We start from the raw sequence: 19,372 nt of genomic DNA on the forward strand, positions 1-19,372 counted from the left end.
GCTGAGAATGATTGAATTTCATGTATTTTCAAACTTCAAAGTTTCACTATTCTTAAGCAGAAACTAGTGCACAGAAGGTTTAATAAATTATTTGTCAGCTTTTTTTCCCAGTGAAGTTCTTAATCCAAGTGGCCTTGGGGACTGTGTTCTCCTTTTGCTATCAAGAGAGCTTAAGGCATAGCTTCGATCCAGCTCTGGACAGGGCTTCTGAATCTGCAGCGCACGTGGGGAGCCTGGCGGAGGGGTTCATGTTGACTCTGCACAGCACTTGATGCATCTTTCCCGTGTATGCAAACAGCTCATCAGTTTTGAAATAGCTTTATTGTTAGCTGTAGACCATGTAATCTGGGATGAAAGTCATAGTCAGACTTATTAGGGCGGTGGCATTGGCTACCTAAGGAAGGGATAGAGGGCATTAATCAAGAAGGAACCTCGAACGGAGAACGGCCTGCAGTATCGTTTTTACCAAAATTTCATTTCTAGGCCCTTGAAAATAAGCAGGAATAACTATTCTCCACTGAAAGCATTAACTTTATTTTAAAGAATAAAAAAGGAACAATGACTAGACTAATCATTTACTGTATGTTGGTTTCTAACTGTAAAAAATTTAAATGTTTCAGATGACATATCAGCAAAGCTTCTCGGCACTCAGTACTCAGTATTTAACACCTGAGATGGGAAAAGATCACCAGAGCTTATGCATGAGCCACTGGCTTGCTTCTGGAACATATTTTACTAATCAACAAACTATTTGAAATCCCAGGCTAAGTTATTCAAATCTAATTTGGCTTATTTGAATGCACAGTAAAATTACTCTTATCTACCATTCACCCACCATATATTCTACATAAACATTTTTTGTGTAGTAGTAAATAATCCATCAAATTTTTCCCTGGTTCCTTCTGGTTGGTGACCTTGCATTTAAGAGGTGGGTAGGTTTTAAGGATATCTGAAAATATAAGAGTAAGGGAAGTAAGGTCTAGGGCACTAGTCATTTTTATGCTTAGGTTGTCCAAACATTGAAAACAGAGGAAATAAATAACGTTAAAAAAGAAGGGCAGGAATAAGATGAAATGCTTCTTGCTATATAATGGCTCTCACACTAAAAAGCAAGTGACCACATAGTGGCCACTTCACAGGACATCTCACTGCCACCCACTGTAATGTGGCAGCACGACAGGGCACATCTAAGCAGTATATGATGCTCAGATACTTGGAGTATTTTATTTTATTTTATTTTATAGATTTTATTGATTTTTTAGAGAGAGGGGAAGGGAGGGAGCAAGGGGGAGAGGAACATCAATGTGCAGAGGAACACGCCCACACCCCAGGCACAGCCCTGACTGGGAATCCAGCTGGAGACTGGTGTGCAGGGTGGTCCTCAACCCACTGAGCCATACCAGCCAGATCCTCAGTGTCTTTTAGTCAAAAAAAAAATTTTTAAGCCTCTTCCAAGGATATGTTTATTGATTTGAGAGAGGAAGAAGAGGGGGAGGGAGGAAGGGGGAGAGAGAGAAAGTGAGAGAGAGAGAAACATCAATTGTCTGGAATATGCCCCAACAGGGATCAAACCCACAACCTTTTGGTATATGGGGTGATGCTCCAACTAATCGATCCACCCGGCCAGGGTTGTACTGGTGTCTGTTAAAAAGCTATGAAGCGTTTATTAGTGAAGAGTGTAAGAATAAACCCCTAACACAACTTCAACAGAGACAATAGCTACCTCATAAATATGTTCCACCAATGGTCCAACTCCCTCCTCTCTGCGGGGCTCCTCTTCTGGTTCCCAGTTGTGAATGGGCAGAACGATCTGCGGAGGGTGGGAGACTCTGCAACACGCAATGTTACGTTAGCTGCTGACGACGGGACAAGAATGTTTCACTAGTGTACAGTACAACAGCAGCAGGAAGAAGTGGCTCTCAATTTACCTGAACAGGTATTGTCAATGAGGAAAACAGTGCTGAAAAGTGATGTTCAGCAAAATAACTACCGCCAATAGTGAAGGGTCTGAAACATCCGCCGTAGGCTCTTACGGTATCCAGCTCAGAGGCTGGCTATATTATCTTTTGGCTGCTGGGGGCAGAGCATTCTTGCATTTAGATGCATAATTTAGTATATAAATATAAAAATATATATTTATATATTATATCCTGTGTAAGTGTGTGTGTGTGTGTGTGTGTGCATGTGTACGGGATATAGAATTCATCTTTTAAGCCATATCAAGAAATAGGGCTTTTTTGTGTGAATAAAAATCTAGAATTCTGCGTGGAGTGTTAAAAGTCCAGTTGTGAAGAACTATAGTCGCCAGTTAAATACTTCATAGTAGAAAATAGCCACTTGTATAGCCCTCTTTCTTAGATTTCTTTGGATTCTCATTAATTCAGCCATATGTCTGAACAAAACAAAAGAGAGCCTGTTTGTGTTCTAGAGTTGTTTTGTAGATAACTGAAGGGTATGAGAGAGTTAAATGGTGTAATGATGTAAATAGGGTATTAACTTGACAACTAGGTATCTTTATCTGCAACTCACACCTAGAGTGAGCACTGGATGAATGAAATACAGTATGTGGCATTATTCCATATTAAAAGCTGATTATAAACCAAATAATTATTTTTACACAATGTTAAAAAGGATAATTCTCAAAAAGCCCACAATGCTTTCTAGTAATTTTTAACTAAATGTATCTTTAAAAGAATTTCTAGACTTTCAACTAGAAGTAACATCAACATCATCTCCTTTGGCAATTACATGTCTTAAATGCCTTTTTAAGAGTATCCAGTAATTCACACAGCCTCCAACAACTTCAAATGTTATCTTTTTCCTTCTTCTGTTAATCTTTTTCTAAAGGAGAAAGTGAACTTTATTGGGTTAAATTCTGACCCAAGGGCAAATAATTTAATGTCTGTGTGTCTCTATTTGCTCATCCGGAAAATTATGATAAAGTTTTTGGGTCGTACACCACAAATAATTGGAAGGCATCTCAAATGCATTTGTTCAAAATTAATTTGGCTGCATTGTCGTCTAGGGGTGAGTAGGAGTAGATTTTTAAAACTGAAAACCACAGAAATGCACTAAATTGTAAAGTCTTTGCATTCATCCTTAATGTGTAACTATTAAATACAAACTACCAGACACAGCCTTGCTGGGTGGACACCTCAACATTCTCTCCCCTTTGAGTAGTTTGTTGTTATGCCACATACCTCTTACCTACTTAATTTGATTAAATCCTGTTTAGGTCAAACATAGGGAACTTGGTAAAGAGAATAGTCCAGAACTCGACAGGTCTCTGCCATCAGACGGAAGCCCAGAGGGCTTGGGCATTCATTCCCATAGGGTCTTGATGACCTCTCCATGCAAAGCCTTACTTTGCCCTTAGCTTCTTAGCTTGACAACAACAGAGAGTTGACTCCAACATGCCTGCATCCATTGCAAAGATCTAGGAAAACTATTTTTTTTTCATTTTGTTCTTATGATCATCAATCCTTTAGGACTGGTAATAAATTTTCTAAGACTATAGAATCATAAATTTAGATCTGGGCAGAGATTGTGGTGACATTGTGTTTAAAATCCCTCATTTTATTAAATGAAATAAAAACTGATGTCCAGAGAAGTAGGGGATTGGTTACAGATGAAGGCCATAACTCAGGTTTACTCATGTACCATCCACTGTTTCCAGTAGACAGTGCTCCACAGAGGCCACTGAGATGCAGTGGTTTTAGTAAACACAACTTAAAGAAACTTCCTGGTCCATTTCTGTAACAAAATAAAATAAAAAATCTATAAAGCTATCACGGGACATGGAAAAATCATTCAAAAGTATGACTTACAAAATTCATGTATCTACCTTCTAAAGACTTTCTCAAATTTGGGGAAACCATGGCAAAGAATGGCTCTCTAAAGATCCCAACCAAATAAGTGAAAGCATTGTTCACGGTTTTCAACGTTATTATTTTTTTAGAAGGAAGGGAGATGGAACATCATTAGCTAATTAGTGTAGGATGAACATCCATTGCAATAATCTAACAACTGTTACTAAATAGCCCTCATAGTCTAAGATGGAGGATACAGCATTACTCCACAAAGACTCTTGAGTAATAACATGAGGGGTACTCAGTGCTAGCACTGGACATTATGAAGGGCTTTGGGGGAAAGCAATGAATTAGGGTTTTGATAAATTAAAGTCTACATGCTGTCAGGAAGTTTAAATCTGATGGTGTAGTAGAGTGGCACGAACTCTATTTTCATAACCCTGTTTTTAAGCCGGATTAGTCCAGAATAGCAAAGACTACCACTTAAGGAACAGTGTTGACTCTACCTGCTGTAGACAGTATCTATGCAGGTGATGGGATTTCATGATTGTAGGCTTTCTTAATACAAACTCACTCAATTCTGATTATTTTATAAAATATAAAATTGCATTATTCTTAGAGATCTCAATACATGTGGTGCTGCTTCTTGTGACCGAGTTTACTTCTTACATACCATGCTAAGTTAATCCTTTGCACCAACAAATGGCATGTAAATCTGCTTAAAGACAGTGCTGACATTAGCTGGCTTTGAAACAAATGAAACGATTCTCAGTATTTTTCCCCATTCAAAGAAATAAATCCATTTGAGATTTTTTTAAATTAAAAAAACAATGGTAAATTTTTGAAAAGAATGCTAAGACATAGTACATGATAACACATTGGAATAAAGATCATTGGCCAAAAAGAAAATTAGATTTTCTTGAAGAATAAACCTAGAAGATTTTCAACACAGTAGTTATTTGTTAATCATTAACCATTGGAACTAATGTTTTTGCTGAGTATTTAGAGGAAAGAGTTTTCTTTGTAAAATGACCAAAAAGAACTTTAACACTGTCTTAGAGAAAAAACTATGGAACATTATTGAATATTAATCTAGCAATTAGAATAAATGCACCCACACAAGAAACCCAATTTTAACTTTGTTTTGATTATTGGCAAAATGAATAGCAAATTTCCCACTTTTTACTTAGAAACATTAGTGCAATAAGTGATGACAGAAACATATTTTAAAATATTAATCTCATAAAATGAATATGTGAGAATACAGTTACATTAATCCCTTAGCTGCCTCAGACTGAGTTATATCTTATGGAATAAAAGCAGTTCTCAAAGTAAAATATATTTTTGAATTTAAAAGTTTCCATTTATTTTTGATTAGTAAAACAAAGATAAGCTAAATTTGAAAGAAACAAAATTTATACTAGTTGTGATTTTTAAAAAGGTAGTAAATAATAATGCTGTGTTTTCTTCTCTGATTTTTAAAATAGTGTTTTTCTTATCAAGAAAGGGATGGGAGAATGAAACTAGAAATGCACAAAAATAAAATAGATTAGCTCTAAGTACCTCTGAATCAAACAGGTCACTTCCAATGAGTCAACTCATAAGTTAAAGAGGAAATCACAAAAAAAATCAGAAAATATTTTGAAGTGAATTATAATGAAAAACCAGCATATCAACATTTTAGCATGCTACTAAAGCAGTTGTTAGAGGATAATTTACAGCACAAAATGCTTATTTAAGAAAATAAGACAGGTTTCTAATCAGTGATCTAATTTCTACATAAAGGAATGAGGGGAAAAAAAGAGAAAGTCCAACCCAAAGTGAACAGAAGGAAGAAAATAATAACAACAAAAGCAGAAACCAATGAAATAGAAAACAAAAACAACAAAATACTAAAAAGCCTTTAAAAAAAGGAAAAGCAAGGAACAATAACAACAAAAAAACCCTGATTCCTTGAAAAGATCACTACACTGTAGCCAGACTGATCAGGAGGGAAAAGGTAGAAGATACAAATCACCAGCAGTGGGGATGATGAGGGGACATCATTAGAAGTCCAGCAGACATTAACAGGAAAATGATAGAATATTATGAACAACTTCATGCCAAAACATGTGACAACTGAGATAAAATAAACAAATTTCTTGAAAGACAAACTATCAAAGCTCACTCAGGTGGAAACAAACACTATGAATAGATTTATATCAAAGAATGAAATTGAATTGTTAGATACACTTCCTACAAAAACAACAAAAAATCCCTCAAATTCTCCAGACTTAGATGGCTTCACTGGTGAATTTTATCAAATATTTAAGAAAGAAATAATACCAATTTGATATAAACTCTTTCAAAAAATAGAGCAGATGGAGAAATATTTCTAACTCATTTCATGGAACTGGCATCCCCTGATACCCAAATCAGAAGCAGATACTGTAAGAAAAGAAAACTACAGACCTGTATTTCTCATGAACACATATGCCAAAGGCACTGACAAAAATTTTTTAAAGATTTTATTTATTTATTTTTAGAGATGGAAATGGAAGGAAAAGAGAGGGAGTGAAACATCAGTGTATTATTGCCTCTTGTGTGCCCCCTACAGGGGGCCTAACCTGCAACCCAGGCATGTGCCCTGGTTGGGAATTGAACCAGTGACCCTTTGGTTCACAGGCCCACACTCAGTCCACTGAGCCACATCAGCCAGGGCACTGACAAACTTTTAAGTTGAGTCCCAAATGTGTAAAGAGAATAATCATCATGACTAAGTGTGCTTCTTTCCCAGGAAGTTTGGTTTCAAATTCAAACACACAGACACAGAGTATAAAATATGTCAAAAACATAAATGTGGGGAGAGAGTAAAAACTGTAGTGCTTTTAGAAAGTGTTTTGAACTTAAGTGACTATCAGTTGAAAATAGACTGCTGTTGTTATATATGAATCTCATGGTAACCGCAAACCAAAAACCTATATTGTATACACAAAAAATAAAGAGTAAGGAATCCAAACATATCACTAAACAAAGTTATCAATGCACAGGAGAAGAGAGGAAGAAAGGAACAGAAAAGAACTACAAAAAAAACCCAGAAAACTATTAATAAAATGACAATAAGTGCATATCTATCAATAATTACTTTAAATGCAAATGGACTCAGTGGACCAATCAAGAGACATAGGGTGGCTGAATCAATAAAGAAAGGCCAGGGCTTATGCCACCTACAAGTGACTCACTTCAGATGGAAAGACATACAAAATCTGAAAGTGAAGGGATGGAAAAGATATTTTGTGCAAACTGAAACAGAAAGAAGGATGGGATATCAATACTTGCATCAGACAATAGACTTTAAAACAGACTGTAACAAGAGACAAAGAAGGACAATACACAATAATAAAGGGATTAATCCAATAAGAGGATACAACTCTTGTGAACATCTACACACCCAACATGGGAGCACCTAAACATACAGCAAACATTAACAGACGTAAAGAGAGAGATTGACAGTTATACAATAGTGGTAGGGGACTTGAACACCCAACTTAATCAATCATTCAGACAGAAAATAAAGGAAACACTAGTTTAGAGCAGATGGATTTAAGAGATGTTTACAGAACATTTTACTCAAAACAGCAGACTACTATTCTTTTCAAGTGCACATGTAACATTTTCCAGGACAGACCACATGTTAGTTCACAAAACAAGTCTCAGTGAGTTTAGAAGATTGAAATAATATCAAGCAACTTTTCTGACCACAGTGATATGAAACAAGAAAGTAAAAAATAGAACTATCATTTTACCCTGCAATTCTACCTCTGTGTATTTACCTGAAGGGGAAAAAGCACTAATTTTAAAAAATATATGCAGCCTTATATTCACTGCAGTGTTATTTATAAGAGCCAAGATATGGAAGCAACCAAGGTGAATACTGATAAGTGAACGTGTAAAGAAGTTTTACATATAATATAGTGTGTATAATAGAATATTGTTGGGCTATAAGAATGAGTGAAACCTTGTCATGCTAAGTGAAATAAGGGATAGAGAGAAAGACGACTACTGTATGACTTCATGTAGATGTGCAATCTAAAACACAACATGAACAAACAAAACAGAAACAAACTCAGACATAGAGAACAAACTGATGGTCGCCAGATGGAAAGGAGTAAGGGGGCTGGGAGAAAAAGGTGAAAGGGATTAAGAAGTATAAATTTCCAGTTATAAAAATAGTCATGGGGATGTACAGCAATGGAAACAGTCAATAATACTGTGATAACTATGTATGTGCCAGATGGATATAAGACTTACTGGAGTGATTACTTCATAAGTTATATAACTGTCTAATCACTATGTTGTACACTTGCACCTAATGTAATATTATATACCAACTATAACTGAAAAATAAATTTAAAAAATAATCTGAAATTTCTTAAAAGGCAGAAAGAAAATTAATCAAGTTACCACTTTAATGCACAAAAAAGAGAAACCATTTTAATTATCTTTTTAGACACAGAAAACACATTTGACAAAAATGTGAATACACATTCATGTTAGAAATTCTCAAGAAATCTAGGGGGGGAAAAAAGGATATCCTCAACTTGGTAAAGGCATCTACAAAAACCCTGCAGCTAACATCAGACTTCATGGTAACAGACTGAATGTTTTCCTCTTAAGATCAAGGCAGAATCTAAGAACAAGGGAAGGGCACCTCCTTTATTTTTATTTTAAAATGTTTTTTATCCTCACCCAAGGATATGTTTTTCATTGCTTTTTTAGAGAGAAAGGAAAGGGGGAGAGAAACATGGATGCAAGAGAGAGGCATTGATCAGCTGCCTCCCATTTATACACGCCCAGACCACACCCTGACTGGGGATCAAACCTGCAACCTAGGTACATGTCCGATCAGAATTACACCTGCAACCCTTCATTTACAGGACCATGTTCTAAGCAACTGAGCCACCCCAGCCAAGGTGGGAGGGGTGTCTCCTTTTACCACATGGAGTCAATCTTGTAATGGTGGTCCTATTCTACTCAGTAAGAGAAGAAAAAGAAAGAAAAGGCATAAACTTTTTGGAGTTTAACCTTGCTCCAGAAAAGGTCTGGCCTTTGTCCTCAGCATCTGAGAGCGAACCTCTAAGCTCTCAATGTTTTATGCCAGAGAGGAAGGTGTATCTTTGCCTGGGGGCTTGGGTCACAGTAGACATTCTAACAATGTGATTTACGGTGGGGATTGCCTACACCAAAACAACTAACACTGTGATTTAGGATGGGAGGTTTGGTCAAATCACAGCAGTTGACCTGGAGACTGAGATCAACTAAATGGTCATTTAATTAGTCCTGCCTATGGAATGAAGCCCCCTGAAAAACTGAACAGACACTTGGGTGAGCTTTCCTGGTTGACCATACTGCATACATACTGTTACACACCAATACTGAGAAAGTGACACATCCCTACAGAAGAAACAACGGAAGCCCTGTGCTTGGTACTTCCCTGGACTCTGACTTAGGACCTTCTCCCCTTGAGTAATTTTAATCTCTATCTTTTCTCTGTGATAAATTGTGCCATGAGTATAAAGCTTTCAATGAGTTCTGTGAGTCTTCTCAATGAACTGTTGAACCTGAGGGTAGATTTGGGCTGGTGTCAGAAGTGAGGGTGATCTCCTGTGGGGACTGTTCCCCCTATAACTTTGTAGTTGGCTAAACTTTCCCACAGACAGATTAGAAAGGGAGAAATAAAACTGTCTTTAATCACAGATAACATGATAATTTTGTAGGATCCTAGAATATCAACAAACAAGAAGCTACTAGAATCTGTGAGTTTACCAAGACCTCAAGATACACTACTGTATTTCAGGACTTATTAGGCATGTGGCTCATTGAAACAGAATAGGGGGTCCAGAAAGTGACCCATGCAGATACACAATTAATTTGCAACAAAGGTATCAAGTAATTGAATGGGAAAAGGATGGTCTTTTCAACAAATAGCCCAGCAACCACTGGATCTTAGTATGCAAAAATGAACCTTCACCCTTACCTCACACCAGATATAAAAATTAAGTTAAAATTATTCATAGACCAACATATAAAGTGTAAAACTTACAGAAGAAAACACAGGAAACAATCTTGTGACTTTGGATAAGGCAAAGATTTTTTAGAAAGAACAAAATGAATACAGACTATAAAATATTTAAAAGTTAGATTTCATCAAAATTGAAAGTTTCTGTTCTTTGGACATCAGTGTTAAGAAAATAACAAGCCAAGCCACAAACTGGGAGAAAACCTCTGGAGGACCTTTATCTGATAAATAATTTTGTATTCAGAATATATGAAGAACTTTTACAACTTGAAAATAAGACCAACAACCCAATAGTAGATGGGTAAAAATTTAAGGAAACATTTCACCACAAAAGAGATACTGATGGCAAATAGGCAGTGAACAGAAGCTCAGTATCACTGAACATTAGCAAATGCTAATTAAAACTTCATTGAGCTATTTGTACACATTTATTAGAATGGCTAAAAACAAAGAAACCTCAGGCACATGCTGGTGAGAACGCATCGCAATGGGAATGCCCATACTTTGCTGGTGGGAATACAACATGGAAATGGTGCAGCCACTTGGGAAAACAGTTCTCCAGTTTCTTACAAAGTTAAACGTATACTTGCCATACAACTCATTAACTCAATTTGTAAAACAATGTCCCAATAAAGACCTGTATGTGAATACCTATAGCAGGTATGTTATTAATAGCCCCAAATTAGAAATAATACAAATATTCACCAACTCAAAAATGATTGAACAATTCATAGGATACCCACACAGTAGAATACTTTGTAATAGAAAGAAACAAATCCTTGACATGTGTAAGAACATAATTTTTTTTCAAATGCACTATGCTGAGTGAAAGACACCAGACTCAAAAGACTACATTGTGTATTTATATGATTTTCTGGAAAGACAAAACTATAGCCACCATAAAGTCAAGGTTGCCCAGGGCCTGTAGTTGGAGGAGGGATTGACTACAAAGGCACATGAAGGAACTATTGAATATCTGGGGTGTTGGAGCTATTTTGTATTGAATGTTCTTGCAGTATCACAACTCTTCAAACTGGACACCTAAAATGGGTGAGTTTTACTTTATGTAATATATACCACAATAAGTCTGGCCTAAAAAAAAAAACAAACCACCCAACCTATAGACTATGAAAAGATATTTTGCAAAATGTGTAACTGATGAAGAATTAGTATCTAAACAGTAGAATATAAAAGGACCTAACAGGAAAAAGTTAAACCTCAATATAAACATGTGCAAAAAAAATGAACATAAATTTCCCTGAATAAGAAATATGGGGAAAAAAATGTGCAAAAAAGCTGTTAAATCTTATTTAGAAATCAGGAAACTGCAAATGAAACCTTCAGTTAGATATTATTTCTTAACCATAAGATTGGCCCAAAATTTAAAATTGGACCAGTTTGAGAGTTCGTGAATAGTGTGGAGCAATGGAAACTTTTATCCATTTCTTGTGGGATTGTAATGGTAGAACTATTTTGAAAAACAGCTCAGCAGTACTTAGTAAAACTAAATAGTGTATACTCTCTGATCCTGAAATTCCACATCTGTGCATATACCATTCTGACAGTCACCCACGTGTGTATCAGGAGACACGCACAAGAAAGTTTGTAAAAAAAAAAAAGCAAGAAAAACCCCAAATATTCATCAAGAGTAGAACGGATAAATAAGTTATGGTACAGTTTTACAATATTATACTCTTCTGCAATTGAAATGAATGAACAATATAGATACATGGACTAAAGTGGGTGAATGTGAAATATGCTCATTTGTATTTTAAAAACCCACAGAAGCATACATGAGATTTTGTGTAGATAAGGTCCAAAAACTGTATCTCATAGGTCTTACAGCTAATCATTTATAAACATGCACCTGGAGTCTTGGCTGGGGTAGTGCAGTTGGTTAGAACATCATCCCGATACACCAAGGTTGTGGGTTCAATCCCCAGTCAGGGCACATACAAGAATCAACCAATGAAAGCATAACTGAGTGGAACAACAAATCAAGGTCTCTCTTAAAAAATCAATAAATAATAAAAAATTAAACATGCACCTGAAGACAGGCTGCCTGTATTTATATTCCAGCCCCCACTTCCGAGCTGTGCAGCCTTTAACTGTTTGTGCACAAACTCCCCCACCTGTACAGCAAGAACTCTAGGACTTATTAAGATGTCCTAACATGGTGGGGCAGCTCATGAAAATATCAATAAATGTTAGGCTTTATGATTATTCTCTAATCCACTAGGTGGAGCTTCAGTGGTGCCAGGATAGCAGGTATTTACCCCCCTTCTTTGAGAGCAGCAGTGGGCAGCAGTAAGAAACTACATGGTGACTGGCTGTGAGTGGAGAAATCTAAAGTTGCCGTTATGGAGGAATGCGAACCTCTCAAGAACTGTGGAAAAAGAAACAGGAGCTGGGCTTGCTGAAGCCCCAGTGACAGCTGAGGCCAAAGGACATTTTTAGCCAAGTCCTTCATTGTTCTGGAGAAACAAGAATTAAAGTTAATGAAGTCCACACTTGTGTAAGACAAGAACTACATGCAGTCCACTTCTGACTTTTTTTCTTCCAGGCGTGAATTTCCCAGATGGTAGTTATTCCAAGCCTTTTCCTTGACTATTTTCCTCCTGTCTCTTGATTAATTGCTTATTGGCGCCTTCTTCAAAGAATAGGAGAGAATGAAAGAGATATAAAAGGTAGACCCCATCAACCCTCACATCTAGGAGTCAGCCATTTCTTAACCTCAAGATGTGGTGTGGGGAGGCTGAGTTTTCATTATGCCCAAATAAGTATTGGGGAAGGAAGACTTTCAGAGTCACACGGTTGTCTACTTTATCCGCCGTCTTATCACTTGCTTTTATAGTTTGATTACTGAACTGTCAGTTTGAGGAATCAAGTGAGCCTTTGTTTTGATATCCTTAGACTTAATTGCCATACAGGGTTTATTCTACTTTGCAATGGAAGTCTAATGATGGGTAGAAAAGAAGGAAAATTTATAACCAAAGTGAACTGTGATCACAGATGCATTAGGAAAATACCATATAGTTTTTACTGTTATTTATCACTACTCTCACATACAGAACCCTATTATTATAGGTAGTGTAACTACCACAATGCTTTGTCTATTACTTACCCTCTGATTTCTACTTGAGCGACAGCAGTGATGTTGATTTGCAGGCTCACAAAGTTGCTGTCTGGGTTGTCCTTGTTGGAACTAAAACACAATGGCATATGATTTAAATATGTTTTTCATATGTGTCACTATAATATATGATCACAAAAACATTCTGTATTTCACACGAGTAACATGATCATTCAGAAAACAATGGCATATCCATTCTATAAAATCATAAACATTTATAAATGGAAATGCTAAGATCCACAATGATCAAAAGTAGTGAATGTAACTTTCCATGAGGTGACACCTTCTCAGGAAGCACAATAGATATCTAGAGAAGCTGACATTTTTTCGTCTCAATGGCTCCATCAAAAAGCCAGTGAGCTGAGTTCATTTTCCTGCATCTACCTTGGACACATTCCTTCACTTCTCTGAGCATCATATTCCTTGTCCACCAAATGAAAAGGGACAGCACAGACAACTCCTGCTTTTCCATGCTTATAAACAGGAAGACTGGCAAGAATAACCCAAGAGCAGCAGCACATAATGGAAAAAGCATTTGTGTCTGGCTCTGGAATGCATCATACCATACATTGTTTGGGCAGCAAATTTATCTTCCTGATGGCTTATTTCTTAAATAATATTAAAAGAAGTGTATATTCACTGCCTGCTCACTGGCTGACTGGGGTGGGGGTAGGGGCACGTAGTAGCATGGCCAATGACGAGAAGAAATGCAATCACAGAAAGTTGGGCAGTTTGTGCAGGCGCAATGAGCAGATGATGCAGATGTTTGTTGTGTGTCAAGAATCTGAAGATGGAAGGTACATGTTTAATATTTATTTGCATGGTGGCAAAACCATGTTCAAGTTTGCTGTTTCTTTCTCTCAAGCAGATATAATTAGATAAGAGATTTAACTTAAAAAATGCATGTGTTAAGAGCCAATGCTGTAAGGAAAATGGAACATGTCTCATGAGAGGCTTCACCCAGAGTAGCTGAGCTTTGGATGCAAACCATTTGCATTTACTGTCCTATGTTTTCATCAAAGTCACCCTAATATCCCAAAGGACTGTGCAGCTTTTAGCCAACTGAGACATGGCCGGCCACACTGCCACTAATAACAGATCATGTTTATATTCAGGCCTCATTAGGAAGAGAAAGCCCTCTCCTCTTCTCATCGAACCTCACACAGACTCAGTGGACAGGCTCTAACACTGTGATGATGGTAATGGGCTATGTTCTGATTAGCTTTTGAAGCGTTCCAAATGTGGAAGCTGGAAAAGACAGGATAAAAGTCTGCTTTCAAAGGAGGAGGAGACGGAATTGTTCCCACATTGCTTTTGAAAAGTCCTGTTTGATTGTATATACTGATAAGGCAACCTAAGCCGCAAACACACATAAAAGATATAAACAGGCAAATGTCAGGCTCATTTCCTGTAAAGGGGTACCACTGCTAAGCCTGTGATGGGCCTAGAGGGCCTCATTCACCAAAGTTTGAACCCCCGTTTCCAGGAGATTTTACTAGTATCACATCTGGGGAGGATCAGTCAACTAAAAAGTTTTCTTTTCTTTTTAAGGCAAGATTCTGAATTACTAACCACTAAAAAGTCATTAAGTGACTCCACTTGCTGCAGACTTTGTGGTTCCAAATCTATTACGGGGAACTCTTTAATTTGGAAATTTAAGTCTAATTGTTCCACAGATTAAGCAGACTTTGTTCTATTTTCTAGCTCATTACTGCTTTGTGGCAGTGGAAATTAGAATTATGGGGTGGGGGGAGTGTCATTTGAGTTATCCCATAATTCGATTGCATCTTGTTTCTAAAAGTTCAAATATCACGATTTTCATTACTCACAACACCCTGAAAATATAAATAGATGTTAAGCCCTGAAATCCTTTTGGTACTGGAGACCAATAAGAGGCTTACAAAGGCGGTTTTGAAATGTAACAAAAACAAAGGCAGACTTGGAGGCTAGACCTGGTGGGCTAACCAGAATCATCCTGTCACACAAGCTTGCCATGCTACTTGGTACTGCAGCCAGTGCTGTCGACAGAATCTCCTGGTGAGAAAGATACCAGGCTTGATATGTAACTTAGATGCTTCTTTGACCTCTTTCCTGGATGGGAGCCTCCCTCACTAATACCACTGCTGTATTCAAACAAGCAATTCATCTTTGCCATGGACGCTGAGCTATTTATACCATCAGTGCTAGTTCTATGCAAGGAATGATGAATTTCCTCTCTGTGACTATACCCTATGTCATGCACCAAGAATAAACATGATTTTTACTTTTCATTTATTCCAATGCAATTTTCTTTTTCTGTACTGTGTTCTATTTCCTACATTCTAGCAATCCCTCTATGCTACCTGTAGTCTTTGGAATATCAGCAAAGACAACACAATGTTCATTCCACCTTTACTGAGGGAGCGATTGCAGCAATGATCACAGAGGCATGTTTGTACATGGGAACTATTCTCAGAGACCCACTCTGCACAGGGAGGGAAATGTTTACATGTCACACAGAGCCAAGGCATGGAGACATCATTTAATATAAACATTTGGTAACACAAAATATCTTTAAGTTTATTAATTTATAAAGCCTAGTTTTCTTTTGGGTTCTATATTTGTGGCAAAGGGCATTAAATGTGGGTAACAGTGGTCAATATGGTCAAAAGCTTTAGACTTCAGAGCATTTGGTTTAGTTTATTTTTGGTTTAAACACATTTAAACTGGACTCAAACCATCCATTAAATACTTATTTACATCTTTGGAGTCTGCCAGAAAAGCATGCAGATAAATGCTCACTTCTCAAATGCTTTCGTATTTGAGTATTAAAAGTATTCTCAAATGCTTTTTGTCTCTATAACGTGTGTTTCTGGAATTTGATGCTTTATGTAGGCTCCCCAGTGCTTTCTGCATGTCTACATTTTTACATTTTTCAAGATAATGTAGAAGAGTCATAAGTTCTATAGCATATAAGGATGAAATAATCATGGCCCATTCTTTTAGATGAAGGGGTGTGAAGAATGACTATTCCATCATATTCAGCACTTCATTGCCAAATTCATTATTTCAATGTTGAGCTACAGGATGGATCTGGGAAAGGAGAGGGACATTATTTGGCATCCTCTGCTCCTTGAGTGAATTGCAAATTGCATCTATTCTGTTACACACAACTGCAGTCAAAGGTGAGGAGGAAACACCAAGGAAATTGCTTTGTACCTTTGTAACAGACTTTCTTTCTAAATAAAGCAGCATATTGTATGGAAGAGGTATCTTTCCCCAAGTGACACAAAGCTACATGCCACCATAGGATCCGTGGCGCAGATGATGACGTGAGAGAGAGAAATCTGGCCTGCCGTCGGGAGTGGTGGTGGTGGCCCTTCACCATGGATCGCTCGCCCTCCCTCCCTCTCTCCCTCTTTTCTTCCTCCCTTCCTTTTCCCTGAAAACTTTCAAATATTTACAAATTACCCAAATAGAAATGTTTATGACTAACTAAACTTCTTGGGAAATATACATTTATGTAGATAGGAAAAAATTTATTTAATAAGCTTTGGGTGCCATGAAAGGATATTACACAAGAATTTATTCCATCTACATCCACACCAATTTGGGTGAATTTTTTTAAAGTCTCTAAGGTTCAGCAGGAAATATTTAAGTTAAATTTAAAAAGACCTAATTACAGTCAGAAAAAGATACCAAAAGTAAGTTAGAAAACCTTTCTCCCTAGAAAGACAGCATAAAGTGTGGGAGATATGGTTTGTGACATAGGTTGCAGATTTTCTGAAATCTACATTCTTATAGAGTCTATAACTTTTTTTAATCCTAAACTTCTAATTAAGCAGCTATTAAAAATAATCCATTGTGCAAAATAATTTTTTTAGAAGTCTTCACACTACAATGATATCTTCTTGCACAGAAGGTGCATTTGGAGACTAGCCACACCGCACACTAGTATTGGAAACCAAATCACAGATACTGACTCAGGGTCACTTTCATATTAGCACATGCTGGGTGAGTTATAAATTATTATGGAAGGCCTGTATGTGCTGTCCACATCAGCGTTTTTCAAACATTTAAAATTGCAGACCACAAAATAATATATATATCTCCCAGGATGTCTTACTATGTATTTACATCTATCTGAAAGAGATGTTTCATGAATAGAACTCTGATGTATTACATTCCATCAATTGCCTTTTCTTTTATTATGAGTCTGTAGAGTCATCAAATTGATTCCATTACTGGATAGTGGGCTGCAGTCTATAGCTGGGGCCCGCTGGACCTCATGGACAGCTTTCTACAGGTCTTCCCACTCATGAAACAGGATTTTCGGCCATGAAGGAGCAAACAGAATAGATAGTGAAAGGGTGAAGTCACACTTGAATCCCTGAACAGGATCAGTCTCTGAAAAAGGGGGCAGCTATACATACGACTCAGCTTATAGTTCCAGAGAAGGCCCTGCTCTTTGAATGCGGGGTGGGGCAAAAGTAGGTTTACAGTCATTTGTATAGAAAATAATACAAAAATTAGTAAACCATAATATAAGGCTAAGCTCTGTGTTTCACGTACTCACAACTGTAAACCTACTTTGCCCCACCCTGTATATGATCTTACCTGCATCTCGCCTTGGTACGCACATTAAAACATCAGAGACTCATTCATTCTTGAAAAGTTTGAAGATTTCAAGGTTTATAATACAAAAATCTATGCTTTTTGCTGAAATCTTGTTCTTAGGGATTCGTTGGCCCCCACCTGAGAGCATGGTGGGATGTAGAGGGGGTGGGCATGGCAGAAGGCTTGTGCATCGGAATGAGGGAGAATGGAGGTGAAGGGGGTGGGACGGTGCCCAGCACAAAATGTCACTCTCATAACTTGGCCTATGGAATGCAACTCTTTTTCAGAACCAAAAATACTGAAAACACTGTAATAACTGATAAAAACAAAGGGAAAATGGACTGTCAGAGTCTGGCTTCTAATTTCAGAGGAACTTTTAAGGTGCAGCCTGACAAATAGCATTCATTTCACTATGGGTCTCTTTAACATTGAGTATTAGGCATTTAGAGGTCTAACCTTCTGATTTGGAGATCAAAGTTAATGCTCATGTTTGTTTTCTCAAGACGTGGAACTGCAAATCGGAGGCCCAGAGAATACTAAAATGAAAAATAAAACACACACACACACACACAAGATACTACATTATTACATGGGAGGAACCTTATACACAGCATAGAAACCTTTTAAAGCCCCTCTGCAAAACCCCACCCCACTGCGGTTCCTGTTCCTGCTTCCACTCTGGAGGCTGAGAGCCGAGAGGAAGTCACGCAACTGGGACTGTCGGGCCCTTGACGATTCCGGTCCCTACACAGTTTGGTTTCCTCTCTTCCTTTAGCCCCATACCAACCCTTCTCCTCACACCTTCCTTGTGTGCCAACTTACACACAACCTAAATATATGAGAGGAGATTGATTTGGAAAACTGTGATGTTTCTTTATGATGGACAGTTATGTGGTCATTGAAATTACGGCTATGAAGCCTATGCAACAATGTGGAAAATGCTTCTGATATGATGAAGATCAATGAAGAAGAAAGGATGTGATGCTGTATGTGTGATGTGTTTCAGCTATGGTTTTAAACGTCTGCCAATGGAAAGGTTATTGTATGGGAATGAAGGTGTATCATAAGAAAATATACCAGAGTAATATACTATAGTTAAGGTTACAAATATGTGGGTTATTTTTTCCACCTTTACTTTCCAAAGTTTTACAACTCTCTTACTATCTTTGTAATTTGGAAATCAGATTTTAAAAACTTGGAGAAAGATAAATCTAATGATAATATAAGTAGGGAAGTAAAAACAATCGCTAAGACACATAACGTTATTATTTCTTTTCTCACGCACTGTACTAAGCCTAACACGAATCTTTGTCTCATGGAATCTCAACAACCACACTCAAAGGCAGGTGCTGTGATTGCTGACATTTTTCAGCCCAGCAGCCCGCCGAGGAGCAGACAGATAAGTCACTTGCTGCAGGCACAAAGCAGACAACCTGCAGAGCTGGAATCGAAATCCCTCTAAGCCAACTCCAGAACCTGCCACTACCCTGTGAGAATCAATGTGTAGTTCAAAACTCACATTAACATGAACCAGTAAAATATGAACCAATAACAAATTATCATTTTCATCAGAAATCATCATTTTACTAGCCCTTACTGAATAGGCTGCTAGTCAGGTACTGCCCTCGTATAAAGCCACTAGTGCTTATATCATACCATTGCACTACTCCAAACATTCCTGCAAACATCTATTCTCCCATTTCAACATGACTTGCCTGAGGCATCAGCTGATAAATGGCAAAGCTGGGACTGAAACTCAGGTGTGTCTAATTATTA

At 37.4% G+C, this 19,372-nt stretch overlaps 1 protein-coding gene across 1 annotated transcript in view; it reads right to left on the bottom strand.

The window, feature by feature from the left end:
- The window catches only part of ITGA8 (integrin subunit alpha 8), a 170,508-nt gene that overhangs the window by 35,698 nt on the left and 115,438 nt on the right, over positions 1-19,372 (bottom strand). Inside the window, exons 22-24 of the mRNA XM_045857952.1 lie at positions 18,053-18,132; positions 12,992-13,072; positions 1,724-1,829 (exon numbers count right to left, since the gene is read on the bottom strand). Of these exons, the coding sequence (XP_045713908.1) occupies positions 1,724-1,829; positions 12,992-13,072; positions 18,053-18,132 (267 nt within the window). The remainder of the gene's footprint in view (positions 1-1,723; positions 1,830-12,991; positions 13,073-18,052; positions 18,133-19,372) is intronic.

Source organism: Phyllostomus hastatus, unplaced genomic scaffold (genome assembly GCF_019186645.2).
Source record: "Phyllostomus hastatus isolate PE091 unplaced genomic scaffold, TTU_PhHast_1.1 phas_scaffold_1674, whole genome shotgun sequence".
NCBI classification, from domain to species: Eukaryota; Metazoa; Chordata; class Mammalia; order Chiroptera; family Phyllostomidae; genus Phyllostomus; species Phyllostomus hastatus.